At 40.3% G+C, this 18,502-nt stretch overlaps 1 protein-coding gene across 2 annotated transcripts in view; it reads right to left on the bottom strand.

Moving 5' to 3' along the window:
• Positions 1-16,398, bottom strand: part of zc3h13 (zinc finger CCCH-type containing 13) — a 30,846-nt gene extending 14,448 nt beyond the window's left edge. Inside the window, exons 1-13 of one of the 2 annotated variants that reach the window (XM_062060339.1) lie at positions 16,212-16,398; positions 11,857-12,027; positions 11,671-11,774; positions 11,464-11,578; positions 8,823-8,934; positions 8,557-8,723; positions 8,320-8,462; positions 8,039-8,245; positions 7,829-7,975; positions 7,422-7,753; positions 3,376-3,819; positions 3,077-3,313; positions 46-496 (exon numbers count right to left, since the gene is read on the bottom strand). In XM_062060339.1, coding sequence (XP_061916323.1) covers positions 46-496; positions 3,077-3,313; positions 3,376-3,819; positions 7,422-7,753; positions 7,829-7,975; positions 8,039-8,245; positions 8,320-8,462; positions 8,557-8,723; positions 8,823-8,934; positions 11,464-11,578; positions 11,671-11,774; positions 11,857-12,018 — 2,621 coding nt within the window. In that variant the 5' untranslated portion in view covers positions 12,019-12,027; positions 16,212-16,398. The remainder of the gene's footprint in view (positions 1-45; positions 497-3,076; positions 3,314-3,375; positions 3,820-7,421; positions 7,754-7,828; positions 7,976-8,038; positions 8,246-8,319; positions 8,463-8,556; positions 8,724-8,822; positions 8,935-11,463; positions 11,579-11,670; positions 11,775-11,856; positions 12,028-16,211) is intronic. The other variant, XM_062060350.1, reaches the window with a different exon arrangement.
• Between the last annotated feature and the right edge of the window lie 2,104 nt (positions 16,399-18,502).

Genomic DNA, 18,502 nt, shown 5'->3' with positions numbered 1-18,502 from the left:
AAACATTCATTAAACGCACATTTTGGCAAAACTCGAGACACATGCCTTGTTTTGCGATCGTCCCGCGTTTCTCGAACGGCGCGGTCGTCCCGGGTATCTTCTCTCCTGTCCCGCCTTTCCTCCCTCCCCCTCTCTCGCTCCTCCCATTCCCGTTGCCTCTCACGCTCCCGCTGCTCCCTCTCCCGTTCTCGTTCCTTCCGCTCCCTCTCTCGCTCCTCTCTCTCCCGTTCTCGCTCTCGCTCCTCTCTCTCCCGCTCCCTTTCCCGCTCCCGCTCTCTCTCCCTTTCCCGCTCTCTGGCACGCTCCCTCTCAGCCTCCCTCTCCTTTTCCCTCTCTCGCTCCCTGTCTTTCTCCCGTTCCCGCTCTCTCTCACGATCTCTGGTCCTTTCGTCCCGTCTGTCCTCGCCTCGATCTGTCCTGCGCTCGTCCCTTCTCTCGTCCCTCTCTGATTCCTCCGATCTTCTCTGGTGTCTGTTTGGGGAAGCTGCCCTTTGATCTGGGAAAACAAAGTCAGAATGTTCATCACAAGAAATTCAATAAACAAAGTCTTAGAAGCAACATTTCATGCATATCCAGACATTTTATGGTTACCAAGGTAACAAAATCCACTACTAATTCCTTAAGCACATGAACATTGCAAATACGATTCGATAGGAATGAAAATTAACAGCTTTTTAACCATCAGGGTGTGTGTTACAGTGCAGCTTTGGCAGCATACAGCCTCAAGTCTTCAGACGACGATGCCACAAGCTTGGCACAACTATCTTTGGGCAGTTTTGCTCATTCCTCTTTGCAGCACCTCTTAAGCTGCATCAGGTTGGATGGGAATAGTTAGTTTTCATTCAGGGTGTTTCTGTGCTTTGCTGCATTCATCTTTCCTTCTATCCTGACTAGTCTCCCAGTTCCTGCTGCTGAAAACCATCCGCGCAGCATGATGCTGCCACCGACATGCTTCACTGTAGGGATGGTATTGGCCTGGTGATGAACGGTACCTGATTTCCTCAAACATGACGCCTGGCATTCACGCCAAACGTTTCAATCTTTGTCTCATCAGACCAGAGAACTTTGTTTCTCATGGTCGAAGAGTCTTTCAGATGCATGTTGGGAAACCTTTTACTAAGAAATGGCTTCTGTCTGGCCACTAACATACAGGCCTGATTGGTGGATCGCTGCAGAGATAGTTTTCCTTCTCGAAGGTTGTCCTCTTTCCACAGAGGAATGCTGTAGCTCTGACAGAGTGACCATCACTGTTCTTGGTCACCTCTCTGACTAGACTAAGATGAATGCAGCAATGTACAGAGACATCCTGGATGAAAACCAACGCTCTCTATCCAATCTGATGGGGCTTGAGAGGTGCTGCAAAGAGGAATGGGCAAAACTGCCTAAAAATAGGTGTGCCAAGCTTGTGGCACCGTATTCAAAAAGACTTGAGGCTGTAATTGCTGCCAAAGGTGCATCAACAAAGTATTGAGCAAAAACTGTCAATACTTATTTACATGTGATTTTCTTGTAGTTTTTTTTTGTTTTAATACATTTGCTAAATTAACACACATTTTTACATTGTTATTATTATTCAATTTTGTCTGTAACCTAAAATGTGGAGAAAAGTGAAGCGCTGTTAATACTTACCGGATGCACTATACATATTGTAATTATTAGGAATGAAACACTGGGCTATAATCACTGGTTAAGAGGTGGGAATTTTGCCACACCTTACGATTTGGGTGACGATTCGATTTAAAATCAATTCGATTTAACACCATTCTCGTAGTACATTATTTGGTATATAACTTATAACAAAACCGTTTCAAAACAGGTTACAATAGCTCCTTTTGGCTGCTGACATACAATTTACATTGCAGTATTTTCCTAAAAAAAGTATTTAAAAAAATGTATTCTTAAAATTTTATTTAGAAAAATCACAGAATTGTTGTTATTCTAATAAAAGAAAATAAACTACTTAGGATACAAATACAAATATATTGTGGATTGAAAAATTTGCAATTAATATATTTTAGGCATTAAAGATTTTAAAACTAATCAAATTTAGGCCGATATACTGTTTTATAAGCTATATAGATAGGTTTTGTGCTATTGATGAAAAGTTGTGTAAGACATCACAATAATAGAGAAGTACCGTAATACAAAAACAAGCCCAGAAAAAAAAAGTACTGGCCAAAAACTGTTTCCAGGACGTACTTTGGAGACCCATGGTTTACATAATTTATTTTTAGGAAGTGTGAATGTTGTCTGTCTATCTGTTGGCCCTGTGATGAGGTGGCGACTTGTCCAGGGTGTACCCCACCTTCCGCCCGATTGCAGCTGAGATGGGCTCCAGCACCCCCCGCGACCCAGAAAGGGACAAGCGGTAGAAAATGGATGGATGGATGGGCAACAGTAACCAATGTGAAGTATAATTATTCTATTTCTAGTCAATAAAAGTTCCCTTTTCTTATTCCTTATCTTCATCTACTTAACAATGGCAGCACACTGATCTCATTTTATTCTCTTGTCCACCCATCCATTTCCCTCTCGGGGTTGCGGGGGTGGCTGGAGCCTACCTTTTTATTTATTTGTTTTACGTATTTCACCGTGGTGTTCAAAAACAGAAGACTTTAATGACAGAAGAGGGTCTCCAAGCTCTGGATTCCATTGGCAAGATCGCTCACTATCGCACTGCCGCAAGCCAAAAGCAGGGCTGCACTGTTTCTGTCCGCCTAGATCTGCGCTTCCTCGCTGAATGTCTCGCTTTTTATCCGCACTACCAAGGCTTGTGGGGGTGTGTCGCAATGCCAAATGTACATTTCCTGTCTTTTGCCTGACATATGTACTTGAACTTTGGCAAATCAGTATGCAGACGTCTCCGACTCAAAGGCTATGTTACCAAAAAATCTGAATACAATACGATAAACTGTATTAGGGGTACATGAGATAGGTTCCCGACAAAAAATATAGAAGCATCCTTGAATAAAAAACACAACAAAAAAAAAACAACAGAGTGGTCTTTCAAAACCATAACTTTCTTTGTGGAGGGTAAAAAATAAAAGCAAAAAAAAAAATCCCCCAAAGCTCCCACCTCTGTCACGATTATCTCTGCGGTCTCTTTCACTGTGACCGCCTCTCCTGTCGTATGAAGAGTCTCGGGCCTGCTCTCCTCTCTTGTCTCCATCGTAGCGGTCTCGCTCTGTAACTCTTTCCGAGGCATTGCGGTCCGTGTTCCTCTCTGCGCTGCGTTCACGCGCACCACTGCTTCGAGACTCCCAGTTGTCATGGCCGCTGTCCAGCTGAGACCCCCTAGAGTTCCTGTTTGAGCCTGATGGAAGCAGAATTATTTCAGACTACCTTGTTTTGATTCCTATGACGGTCATGTCTTGCCTTTTTCAGGTATTTCACGTCCCCTCCCTCGTCCGTTTCGCTCATTTCTGGTCTCAGTTCGTCCTTCTCTCCCTCCTTCTTCACGTCCATGAGATCTCCCGTAACTCCTGTCGTCCTGGGCCGCTTCCTCCTTTCTGAGGGTCTCCAATCTTTCCCTCTCCTTTTCCCGCTCTCTCTCCCTGTCCCTCTCTTTTTCACGTTCCCGCTCACGATCCCGACGTTCAAGTGACTCTCGACTTGAGCGGGTTTCTGTCCTGCTCTCTCTTGTTTCCTTCGCATCTCTGCGGTCACGAGGCTCTCTGGTGGCGTCCCGTCCTCGACCGTCTCGTCGCTCTCGGGCTTCCCTGGAATCTCGGTCGTCACGGCTGTCCCGCGCCAAGGCCTGCTCCGTGTCGTAGTCCCTGTCATCACGGTTATTATCCTTCTCTCGCTTGCCTCGGCTCTCTGTTTGACAGACAAAGACAAATGTTTGCATTAGGGCTGCAACTAACGATTAATTTGATAATCGATTAATCTGTTGATTATTACTTCGATTAATCGATTAATAATCGGATAAAAGAGACAAACTACATTTCTATCCTTTCCAGCATTTTATTTTAAAAAAACAGCATACTGACACCATACTTATTTTGATTATTGTTTCTCAGCTGTTTGTAAATGTTGCAGTTGATAAATAAAGATTTATTTAAAAAAAAAAAAAAAAAAAAAATTTTTTTAAAGCCTCTGCGCATGCGCATAACATAGATCCAACGAATCGATGACTAAATTAATCGGCAACTATTTTTATAATCTATTTTAATCGATTAGTTGTTGCAGCCCTAGTTTGCATTAAATGTTTGTTTTGCCACTACAGCAAATTTAAATGTGTCACCTAAAAATTTAGCAATTGTGCAAAAAGTAAAACATAATGTATGTCACTAAGTGCATGTTTCCCTCTAAATGTGGTACAAATAAAAAAGTCGGACCTCGTTTTTGTTGGTAGACCGAATCGCAAAAAAATGAAGCAATTTTCCCAACAAAAAAAATAACGTAAATTTATTTTTCCAATTAATCTGTTCTGGACACCCCAAAATATGAACACAAAATAATTTACAGAGAGTAATTATAATTTTGCAAGCGGAAAACAATTTGGAATGTATATGAATAATTTAAATGGATGAATGAGCATTTAACATAAGTTTTACCTTTAAGCGTCTTGTTGGTGAAAACGGGCAATGAGGTACTTTGCTGCGGGATTTTTTTTAAAATTAAATCGTGTTTCTCATCTTCTTTATCAAAGTGCTGCGGTTCACAACTTTTTTTGGACCCCACGGTGGCTTAATTCGTAGCCTTTCTCAATTAAAAAAAAAGCACAGAGACTAACTGAAGAGTTACACAGTGTGCTTGAACGCCTCATAATGTGAACAGCGCAGGGATCGCAGGGCTCGATGGAGCCTTCCGCGACATGAAAAACTGAAACCAACAAGAGATTGTTCATCGTTCTGTATGCGTTTTATGAACAAATAAACCAGACACATAATAAAGATGATTAAAGGATTCATTGGTCCATCGCATAAACACTAAGCGTTTTTTTTGGGCCACCACTACTCGGGGGGCCACATGATCATGGTCTGGGTCATGTGTAGAGAGAGCATGGACAACCTTGTTTCAAGCCATTTCCTCGATAATTGGTCAAAAGGCACTCAGGTCAATATAGGGCGCCATGTTATGTACCGCCATGTTATGTACCGCCATGTTATGTACCGGTTTGAAGCTGCAGTTTAGCAACACTACACTTCCACATTATACGTTTATTTTAATTGAAGAGTGATTACTGAGTGTTTGCCGTGTAAACATGCCCTGTTGTGCGGCATGGGGATGTGCCACTCGCAAAAAATGTGGAAAGCAATTACATACATTTCCCGAAACCGTAAGTAAAAGCATAGGCATATATAGCGCAGTGAATACAACAAATACATTGGAGGCAGACATCAGTTGACATACTTCACACAAAAGTCATAATTTTTCCATATTTGTTGGTCCAAAGCTAATGAGGATTTAGGTAATGAGGATAATACGTTTTTTTGGGTTATTGAGTATTTTCTGACGTACATTGCGCCGCTGGAAGCGTGTTAAGAGAGCCTGCTGATCACTAAACACTGCATGAATGTATGCATCAAAAACGGCTGCAAAGCTGCCACAAATGTATACTTTGACGACATAAAAGCATGTTTTATTGTAAGTTTATGAGCTGGTGTATATTTACAACTATATTATTATATACTTATAATTTTGGTTTATTTCGTCTGGAAAACTAACATCAGAACGACTTGCAATTGCATGCTTCCGGGCACAGCCGCACACGTCCAAGGTACCAAACATGGCGCCTCTCGTTTAGTTGTCCATACTTTCTCTATACGCGGCTTTGGACTGGGCTTTTGTAAAGATTTGAAGATTTCCGCCGGTTATAAAATCTGATGTTCAAGTTCAGATAAAACCCATTTTGCTGTCAAAGTTCAATAATAAAGTTGTTTGAATCAATTTAGGAATGTGCAACACTAACTACTTCCCTTTGTAAAAAGGCTAAATGTTCATTCCTCCTGTTAGCGACAAATCCACCATGGAACACTTCACTGTTTACTCAGCATAGACGTCATAACGTCATCAAAGCTCACAATTATGCAATCACACACAGCGCCAACATGTGAGAACCAGGACTAGGCGATAGAAGAAAGGTAAAAGTATAATGAATCTATTTGTGGCAGCAACGGACAAAGTTATGGCAAAGTTTAAATTTTGCATCGTATTGCACATAACTGTGGTGTGTTCAAAGTAGGGCTGGGCGATATATCGATATACTTGATATATCGCGGGTTTGTCTTTGTGCGATATAGAAAATGACTATATCGTGATATTCGAGTATACGTTCTCACGCAGTTGCTTTTAGCTGTGGGCATTACACTACAGGCTCTTCTCACTCTTTCCTGTCTCTCCTTCTCACAGAGACATAAAACAACTGCACCTTCTTACATACGTCACATACGTATACGCCCTCGCGGAGCAGAGAGGTAGCGGCATGGGTAACGTTAGCTGTGGTGCGAGTGGCAATGTGAGAGAAAGAAAGTGCAAACCAGGTAACAAATGAAGGAAGAATTAATTCCCAAGAAAAGCAGCAGGGGGTCCATCATCTTGCGGTGGTTTGGCTTCAAGCGGGAATATGTCGAACAGACAACCGTAGTCTACCGTCAAGTGTGGGGCAAAAGCGTTGTTACAAAAAGTAGCACCTACTGCTAATATGTAGCATAATTTGAAAAGTCACCCACTAGAGAATGAGGAGTGCTTGAAACTCCGCATGTCAACATCTCCGTTCGGTGCCACACCAACAAAATGCCGAGGCAACCATTTACACATCAACACCGTTTCAAAAAAATTGTCAACAACAGAAGGCGATAGCGTCCGCAAGAACCTACCACATAGCAAAGGACATACACTATTTGATTTCCTATCATGCAGCTCATCTTTATTTGACAGTTATTGAAATATCTTGTGTGAGATAATGCACAAAAGTGCACATTTTTTGTTTTAAACTATTATAGTGGCGTTCTGTACAAAAAGTGCACTTTAATTTAGTGTTGTTTTGATATGTCATCTTAGTGACATCATGCACAAAAGTGCACTAATAGCTTGTTTTAAAATGTCTCTGACAATCTTGCACTTTCTGTTTTGAAATGACATGTGATTATATACATGAAGTGTTCATTCAAGGCTAAGGCAAAATATGGAGATATATATCGTGTATCGTGACATGGCCTAAAAATATAGAGATAAAAAAAAGGCCATATCGCCCAGCCCTAGTTCAAAGCTCCTTGATTAAAGTTCGAAACAGAAGTGTCGCTCTGCTTTTGAAGACAGGGAAGGCTTAACTCCCAGTAGATGCACTAATAATTATAACAATTGTTTATTATTGTGATAATTATCATCCATTAATTACATCAGGAAAAAAGTTTTTTCCATACAAAATCTTGGAGACATTACAAGTTGTATGTAAAAACTAAAAAAGCTCCTACCATCTCTGTGCTCACGTCTTCGCTCCTGCGCATGCGGACTCCTCTCTCTGTCGCCGCGGCTTCTCTCACGACCTCTCGAGTGGCGGGGACTTGACCTATCAGAGCGCCGGTGGGGTGATGCTGCGTCGTGGGAAGCGGCGGGAGATCGCGAGCGCTGGGACCTCGGCGGCGACGAGGCCGCCGCTGCGGAGCTGCGGTGGTAGGCGGGGGAGGACAAGCGTCTGCGACGAGGCGAGGACGAATGCCGCTGCGGGGAGGAGTCGGAGCGGGAGGAAGGAGAGCGGCGGTGGGGCGGCGTGGGCGTGCGCTGGTGGAGTTGAGGAGATGGAGATCTATAGACACAAAGGCACATTACGTCAATGCCACCGGGTTTCGTCGCAGCAATCGTACCCGGCGTATGTGCTGACCTGCGAGGGGGCGACGCCATTATAGGGACTTTGTGTGAAGACGCTTTGGGTGAAACAGACTTCTTCCTGGTGGAGGGCGACACGCTATCAAACCGCTCCTCTGACGTCACCGAGCGCTTGGCCTTATGGGTACTATCTGATCGATCCCTAGAACATTTTTTTTTTTTAAATAACTGAATAGCAAACATAAAAATACAGTGCAAACTCTACCTGCGCTTTTCCTTTTTGGTTTGTCCTTTATGTTTTTCTGCATCACGCCCCCTGTCTTTTCCCTCCTTCTGCTTCTCCTCGCCCTTCTCTTTGTTTTTGTGCTTGCCTTTGTGCTTCTTTCCGACCACGGGGATGTCCAGAGGCACTGGAGGGGGAGGACTGGGGGTGCGAGGCCCTTTCTTCTTACTGTGGGATCCTTTTGAAGATCTGATGCAAACAAAAGAATATGTCATCACTGTGTCCTCATCTTGTTGACCCGCCCCTGCCTGGGAGAATCGTACTTGGAAATTTCTGTGATGGGCAAGGATGCTAATGCCTTCTTCTCTTTCTTTCCGGACCCCTTGACTCCGCTTTTGTGTTTCGGGGAGCCACTTGACTTCCTGGGTGTAGGGGAGTCTCGGGAGGGTAGCGGCTCAGGGGAGGCCTGAGGGACAGAGATAACGAGCATGAGCGGAAAGGCAGTCTGCAGATGACCAGGACATGTCCACACAGGTGGCGCGGAAGATCTCGCTTTGTACTTTTTGCATGGCCGTAGATCTCGTTTTGGTGGCGGTCTCGTCTTTCTTGGCGACAACCTCTTCTCTCTTCTCCAGATTCTCCTGCTCCAGTTTCATCAGCTCACGTTGAATCTTCTGACGTTTCATCTCGAGGGATAACTCGTAGTCATAGTCGCCAATATCTGAATCTGTAAGTCCGCCAAACATTTCAACTTTCCACAACAGGCAAAATCGAATGTTCCAAATCAAGATCACTTTTACAACTGCGGGAAAAAAAGCTGGCAAACCCTCACGAGTTGTCTCCCACTCTGTGGTTTCTTCTTCGCTGGCTGGGGTACGCTCCTTTGTAATTTTGATATCTTCCTTCTCTCTGTGTCGGCCTCTGGAGGATTCTTTCTTCTATTGGTCGGCAAACAAGACATTTTTTACACTAATGGCTATTAATTAAAAACAATCTGTTATTTACAGTATGTCCGCAAAGCATTCACAGCACTTCACTTTTTCCACATTTTGTTTTGTTACAGCCTTTCTTCAAAATGGAAACACTTAAATTTAGTAGTAAAAAGGTAGAGCTGCAACGATTAATTGATAATCTGTTGCGTCGATTAATTTTTGGAGTGTAACTAATTAAAAAATTGGTCAAATCCGGATCGCATGCAGTGGCTGGAACTTTAAATATGCTGACAGTTTCTGCATGGACGCTGCAATAGAGCGCACATGAGAGCGGTGGTGTGATTTGTGAGAGGGCAAACAGGGCAGAGTTTTTATGCTATTTTAAAAAAAGTATTTAATTAGCACACTAATTTTAAAACTGCAAATTTTAAATTAGGGAAAAAAAAGAATGAAAGTATAATGTATAATGTATTTAAACTATTTTCTATACTCTATGCATTGAGACCATCCATCCATCTTCTACCGCTTGTCCCTTTTGGGTTTGCGGGGGTTGCTGGAGCCTATCTCAGCTGCATTCGGGCGGAAGGCGGGGTACACCCTGGACAAGTCGCCACCTCATCACAGGGCCAACACAGATAGACAGACAACATTCACACTCACATTCACACACTAGGGCCAATTTAGTGTTGCCAATCAACCTATCCCCGGGTGCATGTCTTTGGAGGTGGGAGGAAGCCGGAGTACCCGGAGGGAACCCACGCAGTGACGGGGAGAACATGCAAACTCCACACAGAAAGATCCAGAGCCTGGGATTGAACTCAGGACTACTCAGGACCTTCGTATTGTGAGGCACATGCACTAACCCCTGCGCCACCGTGTTGCCTACTGTTATATTGAGTATTCCAAATTGTTGTATTTGCAAACCTTACAACAACACTTGATTCTAGTAAAATTCACAAAGATACAATATTACAGGCATTTTTAGACATATTGCATGTTTGGTTTTGGAGTTATGTTTATATAACTTTCCTATTTTGTATGACAGTTTTACTGTCATATTGAGTAAAAAAAACTATTTTTTGTCTTTGTAAGTCTTACAAAAGATCATTTTTCGAGTAAAACTCACAAAGATACTTATTACAGGCATTTTTAGCCCAGTTCCATGTTTGGTTTAGGAATTATGTTTAAATAACTGTCATATTGAGTGTGACAGTTATACTGTCATATTGAGTATTTCTAATGTTTCTATTTGCAAACCTTAAAACAACACTTGATTCTAGTAAAACCAAAGTGTTTTATTCGAATACTTGATTAATCTATCAAACTAATCGATAAATTACTTGATTACTGTAACAATCCATAGCTGCAGTCCTACTATAAGGCTATAAAATGTACTTCATTACTGTTACAATGTGATTTTGAACCAGTAGTTGTAATTGGTCTAAATTTTCAAAGCAAGCAGTGTTTCCCTGCCCAAAAAATACATCTGACTGTTACAAATTGATGTAACTACCTGTTCCCCAAGCACATAAACACATTATGATAGGACTGTGTGTGAATGTAATTTGTTGCTACAAAATGATACAGTGTTCGGCATCGTAACTCCCCTTTAACAAACATTGTACGCTTAGGTTTGGGCCTAAATGAAAATGAACTTCATGACTTTCCTGTCATCAATGAGTTGCCATATGTCTGCCGTCTGTGTTTGTTTTCTTCCGCCTCTCACTTTCAAACAGGGTACAAGAGAGTTCAGTCTGTGCATTTCTCTTAGCAGCTGAGCGTGTTTATTTAATTGCAGAACTAAAGGTAAGGAGTGAATCTTCTTGTCAGTCATGCACAATCTTTGTTTCGGTTGGCGGAGGAGGGACCGCTAGCTTACACACACAGAATGCAAAGACAGATACTTGCTAATCGTGAGTGAGAAAAACCTAAGGCAACAAAAATTAGGAGGAAAAAAGATGATTGCAAAGCCAATATGCGAATAGTTTGACTTAAAACGAGCCCATCAACACAGACCAACGAGCAAGTGTGCCAAATTTTTGGGAAAGTGGTGGCGAAAAACCCCCCAAAAAACATCTGACCAGTTTTTCCAACAGTGGAAAAAACTGCACTTTAAGATGCTCAATATTTATTGAAGTGCAAATTTTGCTAAAAAAGATTGAGAGGCAATTTTATTTTTATGTTTTTTTTTACTTTTTTACGATAATTAAAAGTTACAATGGTAAAAAAAATTATGAAAATGTATTGCGTTTGAAAGGAATACTTGCAGTATTATTATTATGACTACATTTTTTGTTAATTTGATCTCAAGATAATGCTGACAAACGTATTGTTAATCTGCAATAAATTGCAAAAACAATATATCATCCGGTAAAATGTATTATGGGTTCAAGCCTACTTACGCTCCCATCTGACAATAAATGTGTTGTCAGTTTCTTTGTGTTGCTTTTTTTTTTTTTTTTTTAAGTTTTGGCTAAAAATCACATGCATTTGCGTCACGGTTAAAGGCAAATTAAACTGGCACAGTCAACTCACTCTTCCTGTGGGCGATGTGGGCTCGTCCAAATCACGCTTCACACTTTCTGGGTCATTATCCTGTCTTTTATTCTTCATCCTCTCCCGCAGATCACCTGTGGGTCTCTCTGCTGACCTACGCACGTGTACACAAGAAACAAATTAAGTCCTGAACACGCATAACAGCGCAAGCCTTGTTATAAGGAGCTGAGAAACAAGCCATCGTACCGGCTGAAGTTAAATCCTTTGCCTCGTGGTTGAGTTCCATGTGTGTAGCGACAGGTGTTGCCGTAACTGCAGTTTCCGGTCTTCAGCCAATTTCTACAGTGACTCTGAAAGGCACAAAACAACCATCCATGCACACGACTCTTAATCACATCGGGAAATCTCCTACATCAGATTCGGTACACATACATCAGCAGCATTACTCCCAGTGCTCGGGCCAAGTCGTTCAAACACACTGGGTCGGCGGGAGGGGGCGGCAGGGTTGCTGGTGCTGCTGGATGCGGTGGTGCTGCTGCTGTCAGATATTGTTTTTGAATTCTCCACTGTAACCTTCCGCCTGATCTTGGACATTCTGCAGATCTGGACATAACACAAACAATAGCGAAAAACATCTCCTGTTAAAAATAACCACAAAATGTCTCATGGTGACAATTACTAGTATGCATGCAAGTAGAATGTATGTATTAAGGCTGGGCGATAAAACAATATCAATAAATATCACGATAGACACGTAATCAATATCAATAAAAATGTGTTCGATAAAACGTTTGATTTTTTTTCCTTCAATAGCGGAAGAAACCGGAAGTTGCATAGCAAAGTTGGTTGCATGACCAAAAGCAATTGCGCTCTGGCAATAGAAGGAAATGAGCACTGATCGGTGGGAGTGACACACTATAACAGCCAATCAGGTAACAGCATCAACTATCATGTTTGGTTGAGCTACTTTGTTGTCTCGTGGTTGATTCTTTGCAAGGAGTGAGAAGAGAAACTAAAAATGAGTGCTGCACAGAGCGAATAAATCGTCGATAAAACAGGAAAAGTCAACTTAACAGTAGAGCAGTTGTTTTGTTAACGGACGTGCGCTCTCTTTTCTTTTCAATCCTCCTCCGTTCCCTATTCGGGTTTACGGAAACAAAAAGGTAGGAAAAAGTGAAAAACTGTATAAAAAAAATACTTTTTTTTACAAAATGTTCTACTTTCAAATAATTTGTTTCAATAAAATGTAAATAATAATTACTGCATAACACAACATATTTTCTATACTTAAATGAGAAAAATAGACCAACTTAAATGTTACACAACCGTAACTTTCTTGCACTATCCATCCATCCATTTTCTGCCGCTTGTCCCAACCTGCAAAAAATAGCTCTCTATGATTACATTTTCACACTTTGCACTATTTTTTTTACACTTTATCAAGCATTTCCTACATATTTTTTTATGTCTGTACCTTCATTTTAAGAGGTTATTATTAAGTGTTCAATGTGATTTTAGTATTGTGTTTACGTTGGTTGTTTTACAAAATCCAAATTCAGTGAAGTTGCCACGTTCTGTAATTCATAAAAACATAATACAATGATTTGCCAATCCTTTTCAACTTATATTCAATTGAATAAACTGCAAAGACAAGATATTTAATGTTCGAACTGAGAAACTTTTTTTGTGTGCAAATAATCATTAACTTACAATTTGATGGCAGCAACACGTTGCAAAAAAGTTGGCTCAGGGGCATTTTTACCACTGTGTTACATGGCCTTTCCTTTTAACAACACTCAGGAAACGTTTGGGAACCGAGGAGACCAATTTTTGAAGCTTTTCAGGTGGAATTCTTTCTCATTCTTGCTTGATGTACAGCTTAAGTTGTTCAACAGTCCAGGGTCTCCGTTGTGGTATTTTAGGCTTCATAATGCGCCACACATTTTCAATGGGAGACAGGTCTGGACTACAGGCAGACCAGTCTAGTACTTGCACTCTTTTACTACAAAGTCACGGTGTTGTAACACATGCAGAATGTGGTTTGGCATTGTCTTGCTGAAATAAGCAGGGGCGTCGATGAAAAAGATGTTGCTTGGATGGCAACATATGTTGCTCCAAAACCTGTATGTACCTTTCAGCATTAATGGTGCCTTCACAGATGTGTAAGTCACCCATGCCTTGGGCACTAACACACCCCCATACCATCACAGAGGCTGGCTTTTGAACTTTGAACCTTTAACAATCCGTATGGTCCTTTTCCTCTTTCGTCCGCAGGACACGTCGTCCACAGTTTCCAAAAACAATTTAAAATGTGGACTCGTCAGACCACAGAACACTTTTGCACTTTGCATCAGTCCATCTTAGATGAGCTCGGGCCCAGCGAAGCCGGCGGTGTTTCTGGGTGTTGTTGATAATTGGCTTTGCTTTGCATAGTAGAGTCTTAAGTTGTACTTCCAGATGTAGCGACAAACTGTAGTTACTGACAGTGGTTTTCTGAAGTGTTCCTGAGCCCATGTGGTGATATCCTTTACATACTGATTCACCGAACCCTTCTTTATAGTGATTTTTTTTTTTAATTCAAGAAAAAGTTATGTTTTTTTTACTGGTGCACAAAATGAACCGTGCATGAACATCACCTTGTTCAAAGAACAAAACCAACACCGTGCATGAACTCACAACAAATTACACCCTTTACACACATTACCATGAATTGATTAAAGTGGACCCCAACTTAAACAAGTTGAAAAACTTATTCGGGTGTTACCATTTAGTGGTCAATTGTACGGAATATGTAAACTGTACTGTTTCATATAATGTATTCTCTTCCTTTGCAATCTGCTAGTAAAAGTTTCAATCGATCAATCAAACAACCTGCAAATCAGATGTAAAATTAGAGGGAACATTATTTGGGGGTATCCATAATACGCTGATAGGGAGAAGTTTTTATTTACACGATAAGTCGGATGTGTCTTTACCTCCGCCGAACCCCTGAGGCCGACTCACCGAACCCCTGAGGCCGACTCACCGAACCCCTAGGGTTCGATCGAGCCCAGGTTAAGAACCACTGCTCCAGTGCAATAACTGTACTGAAATGAAGGCTAAAAGGGCATTAAAGGGGGTCTTAAAAAATAACTGAATAGTTACTTTTCACAGTAACGCATTACTTTTTGGTGTAAGTAACGGAGTTACTTTTGAAATAAAGTAATTAGTAACTGTAACTAGTTACTGGTTTTCAGTAACCAATCCAACACTGGTAATAATCAGAGGTGGGTAGTAATGCGCTACATTTACTCTGTTACATCTACTTGAGTAACGTTTGGGATAAATTGTACTTCTAAGAGTAGTTTTAATGCAACATACTTTTACTTGAGTATATTTATAGAGAACAAACGCTACTTTTACTCCGCTCCATTTATCTACATTCAGCTCACTACTCGCTACTGATTTTTATTGATCTGTTAATGCACGCTTTGTTTGTTTTGGTTTGTCAGACAGACCTTCAAAGTAGGATCTATCGCATGCCCGCGTTTCACCAATCAAATGCAGTCACTGGTGACGTTTGACTCCGTTTCCCCATTCAAATGCAGTCACTGGTGACGTTTGACTCCGTTTCACCAATCAAATGCAGTCACTGGTGACGTTTGACTCCGTTTCACCAATCAAACAGAGCCAGGCGGTCACGTGATTAACAAGCTTAAGTTTACATGAACTCAACGTCAAATTTGAGGAAGCACATCACGGTAAGTAACGTTAGTAGATATTTTGGCTGTCACCGTAAGCTGATGTTAGCTTCCCTGCTATGAATCACTGTCAAATGTACATCGTGTGGGGACATTTATTAACGCACTGCAGCCTCATAGACAGACAGACACACTCACACGCACAGTCGCACACACACCAGTCAAAAGTGCACAGTGTGTTCCCACAGGTGCAGCCCACACCTATCAGTTTATGGTTTGCGTAAAGGCGAACTTGTTATTTTCCTTTGTAATCTCTGCCTACTGAGCCTATGGTGCTGTTAAGTTATTGTGGCTCAATTTGCCTTAATTTTTTTTATGTTAATGTATTATTATTTAATATATATTATTGTTTTAGTTGCTTTAGAGATATTCCTGGCTCTGAATTTGCTCATTGCTATTTTTATGTTTTTGTGCATTATTTGTTGCCGACATTAAACGAACAGGTTACTCATCAGTTACTTAGTACTTGAGTAGTTTTTTCACAACATACTTTTTACTTTTACTCAAGTAAATATTTGGGTGACTACTCCTTACTTTTACTTGAGTAATACATTTCTAAAGTAACAGTACTCTTACCTGAGTACAATTTCTGGCTACTCTACCCACCTCTGGTAATAATACACAAAAGTAAAATGTATGCTAAACAAACAAAAAACTCTATTCTTATTGCATTTGCATGGTTGGACAATAATGCACCTTAAATAAACAAAGAATGTAATGCTCATATTCCTGAACTGAGCTAAAGAAGGACCTCAACTCTTGCAAGTGAGGCTAACTAATTGAAACACTGAAGGCTAGCTTCTGCAAGTTTCCACACACAATTACAATGCCACTGCGTCTATTCCCCCCCGCAAATCCTGACGTGGAGTATAAAAACACGCAACCTGCATTGCGTCAGCACCAGAACATGCTGAAGGTGTGAGGCAAAAACAAAACGAAGGCAGGCTAATGCTAGCAAAGCACTTTTACGTTTCAATGAAGCGCAAGGCCTTCGCGTCCCGGGAAGACACATGCCCGAAAACGAGCGCATAAAACAAGCTCACTCACCCAAGCTATTGAATCGGTGTCGCATCTACTGTTGTCTTAAAACAAAGATTCAGTAACCGAGGAAATAATAGCGCATTTTTTCTTTAAAAGCAAATGCTAATGCGAGAGCATTGACGGAGGATGTGCGTCATTTTCCATGGTCTTCTTCGGTGCTGCTAAGGCAAGCAAGCGTGTGTCACGTGAGTCACCGCAGCGCCACCCATTGGTTGAATATATATATACAGTATATATATATATATATATATATATATATATATATATATATATATATATATATATATATATATATATGAAAAGTATTCGTATTCCCTTCATGTCATATTATGCTCGTTCCAGCGCTGTTGTTTTTAGTTTTAGTTTGTATCCAATCAGAATTCAGCTCGCTTATGTTGCCATGCAGTACGAAATCTGCCAGACGCCTTCAGAATCAACATTGCGCTGTATGTGAATGGGGACATACCGTGATAGACAGTTGCGACAGCCAATCAGATCACGAGTTGTTGTCAGTAAGGCCTTCTAGATGACATTTACGCGTCCTGAATTTGGATACTCATCGGGACTGTTAGCGGATGAATTTGAGAACACATAGAGTTGATATCAGGCCAATCAGATCACAAGTTGTTGACAGTCGCTGTTCTATTACAACTAAAAGTTGTAAACTCTTGTTGTTAAAGTGTGTCATGCTTGTCATTTAATTAACATTATTACATGTGTATTTGTCGCCATCATGTGGTCAGGGCAGTTAATATATCCTTGAGAAGTGTGTACTTTGAATCAAACTTTATTCACCAGAAGTTGCATTAGCCAAGCAGAGAAACTTACGGTATATGTTTTAATTGCTGATGGGTTTTAATTGATTATTAAATGCACCAGAAAATAACCCGTTTCGTGTACTGTTGATGTGATTCAATGCCCAGTAGGGTGTACATGTGTTCCTGTATAGTATTTGTTAGGGGCCAATCCATTTCCCGATTATCAAAATACTATTTAAAATATAAATGATGCAATTTTTTAAATATATTACTGTCATCCCTCGTTTATCGCTGTTATACCATGAATTGATTTACGTGGACCCCGACTTAAACAAGTTGAAAAACTTATTGGGGTGTTACCATTTAGTGGTCAATTGTACGGAATATGTACTGTACTGTGCAATCTACTAATAAAAGTTTCAATTAGGGATGTCCGATAATGGCTTTTTTGCCGATATCCGATATTGTCCAACTCTTAATTACCGATACCGATATCAACCGATACCGTGGAATTAACACATTTTTATGCCTAATTTGGACAACCAGGTATGGTGAAGATAAGGTCCTTTAAAAAAAATAATAATAAGATAAATAAATTAAAAACATTTTCTTGAATAAAAAAGAAAGTAAAACAATATAAAAACAGTTACATAGAAACTAGTAATTAATGAAAATTAGTAAAATTAACTGTTAAAGGTTAGTACTATTAGTGGACCAGCAGCACCCACAATCCTGTGTGCTTACTGTATCCCTTGCAGATTGTATTGATGTATATTGATATATAATGTAGGAACCAGAATATTAATAACAGAAAGAAACAACCCTTTTGTGTGAATGAGTGTGAATGAGTGGGGGAGGGAGTTTTTTTTGGGTTGGTGCACTAATTGTAAGTGTATCTTGTGTTTTTTATGTTGATTTTAAAAAAAATAAATAAAAAAACGATACCGATAATAAAAAAAACCCGATACCGACAATTTCCGATATTACATTTTAAAGCAATTATTGGCCATTGGACATCTCTAGTTTCAATCAATCAATACAATTTTTTCAGAGCTACCACAAAAAAACCCTGAAGATGATAAAGACCTTCTAATTACAGGGTTTTTAGAAAATATTTATTGGAGCTCTCGAGACTTGAAATACGACAACACTTGTTTAATCCAATAAAGTAGACATAATAATAGAAAATAATACATGCACTGTACTGACTTTAGGAGCCATGATCTCATCTTGAGGATATTACTGTAGTATTGATTTTTGGTTCATTTAGTCGTTTTAAAAAAAAATAGCAATAGAGTGTAGCTGTAAACTTGAAAGGGCCATATGACGAGGGACAACTGTAATACATTTTTTGCATTTGTTAAAAATAAAAAGTAAACATATCATTATTATTATTAAAAATTAATTAAATCAAGATTATAGAAATATATAATTTCTGGCTGTTGGATTTTCTTGTTTAAGTCAAATAAAGACAATCAAAAGTGTAGATTTGTTTTATTAGTTAAATTTACAATTGTACTTGAAATACTTTTGAATATT

This window comes from Entelurus aequoreus, linkage group LG01 (genome assembly GCF_033978785.1).
Source record: "Entelurus aequoreus isolate RoL-2023_Sb linkage group LG01, RoL_Eaeq_v1.1, whole genome shotgun sequence".
In the NCBI taxonomy this organism is placed as follows: Eukaryota; Metazoa; Chordata; class Actinopteri; order Syngnathiformes; family Syngnathidae; genus Entelurus; species Entelurus aequoreus.
Note: the sequence above shows the minus strand (reverse complement) of the source record. Positions and strands in the feature narration are given on the sequence as shown.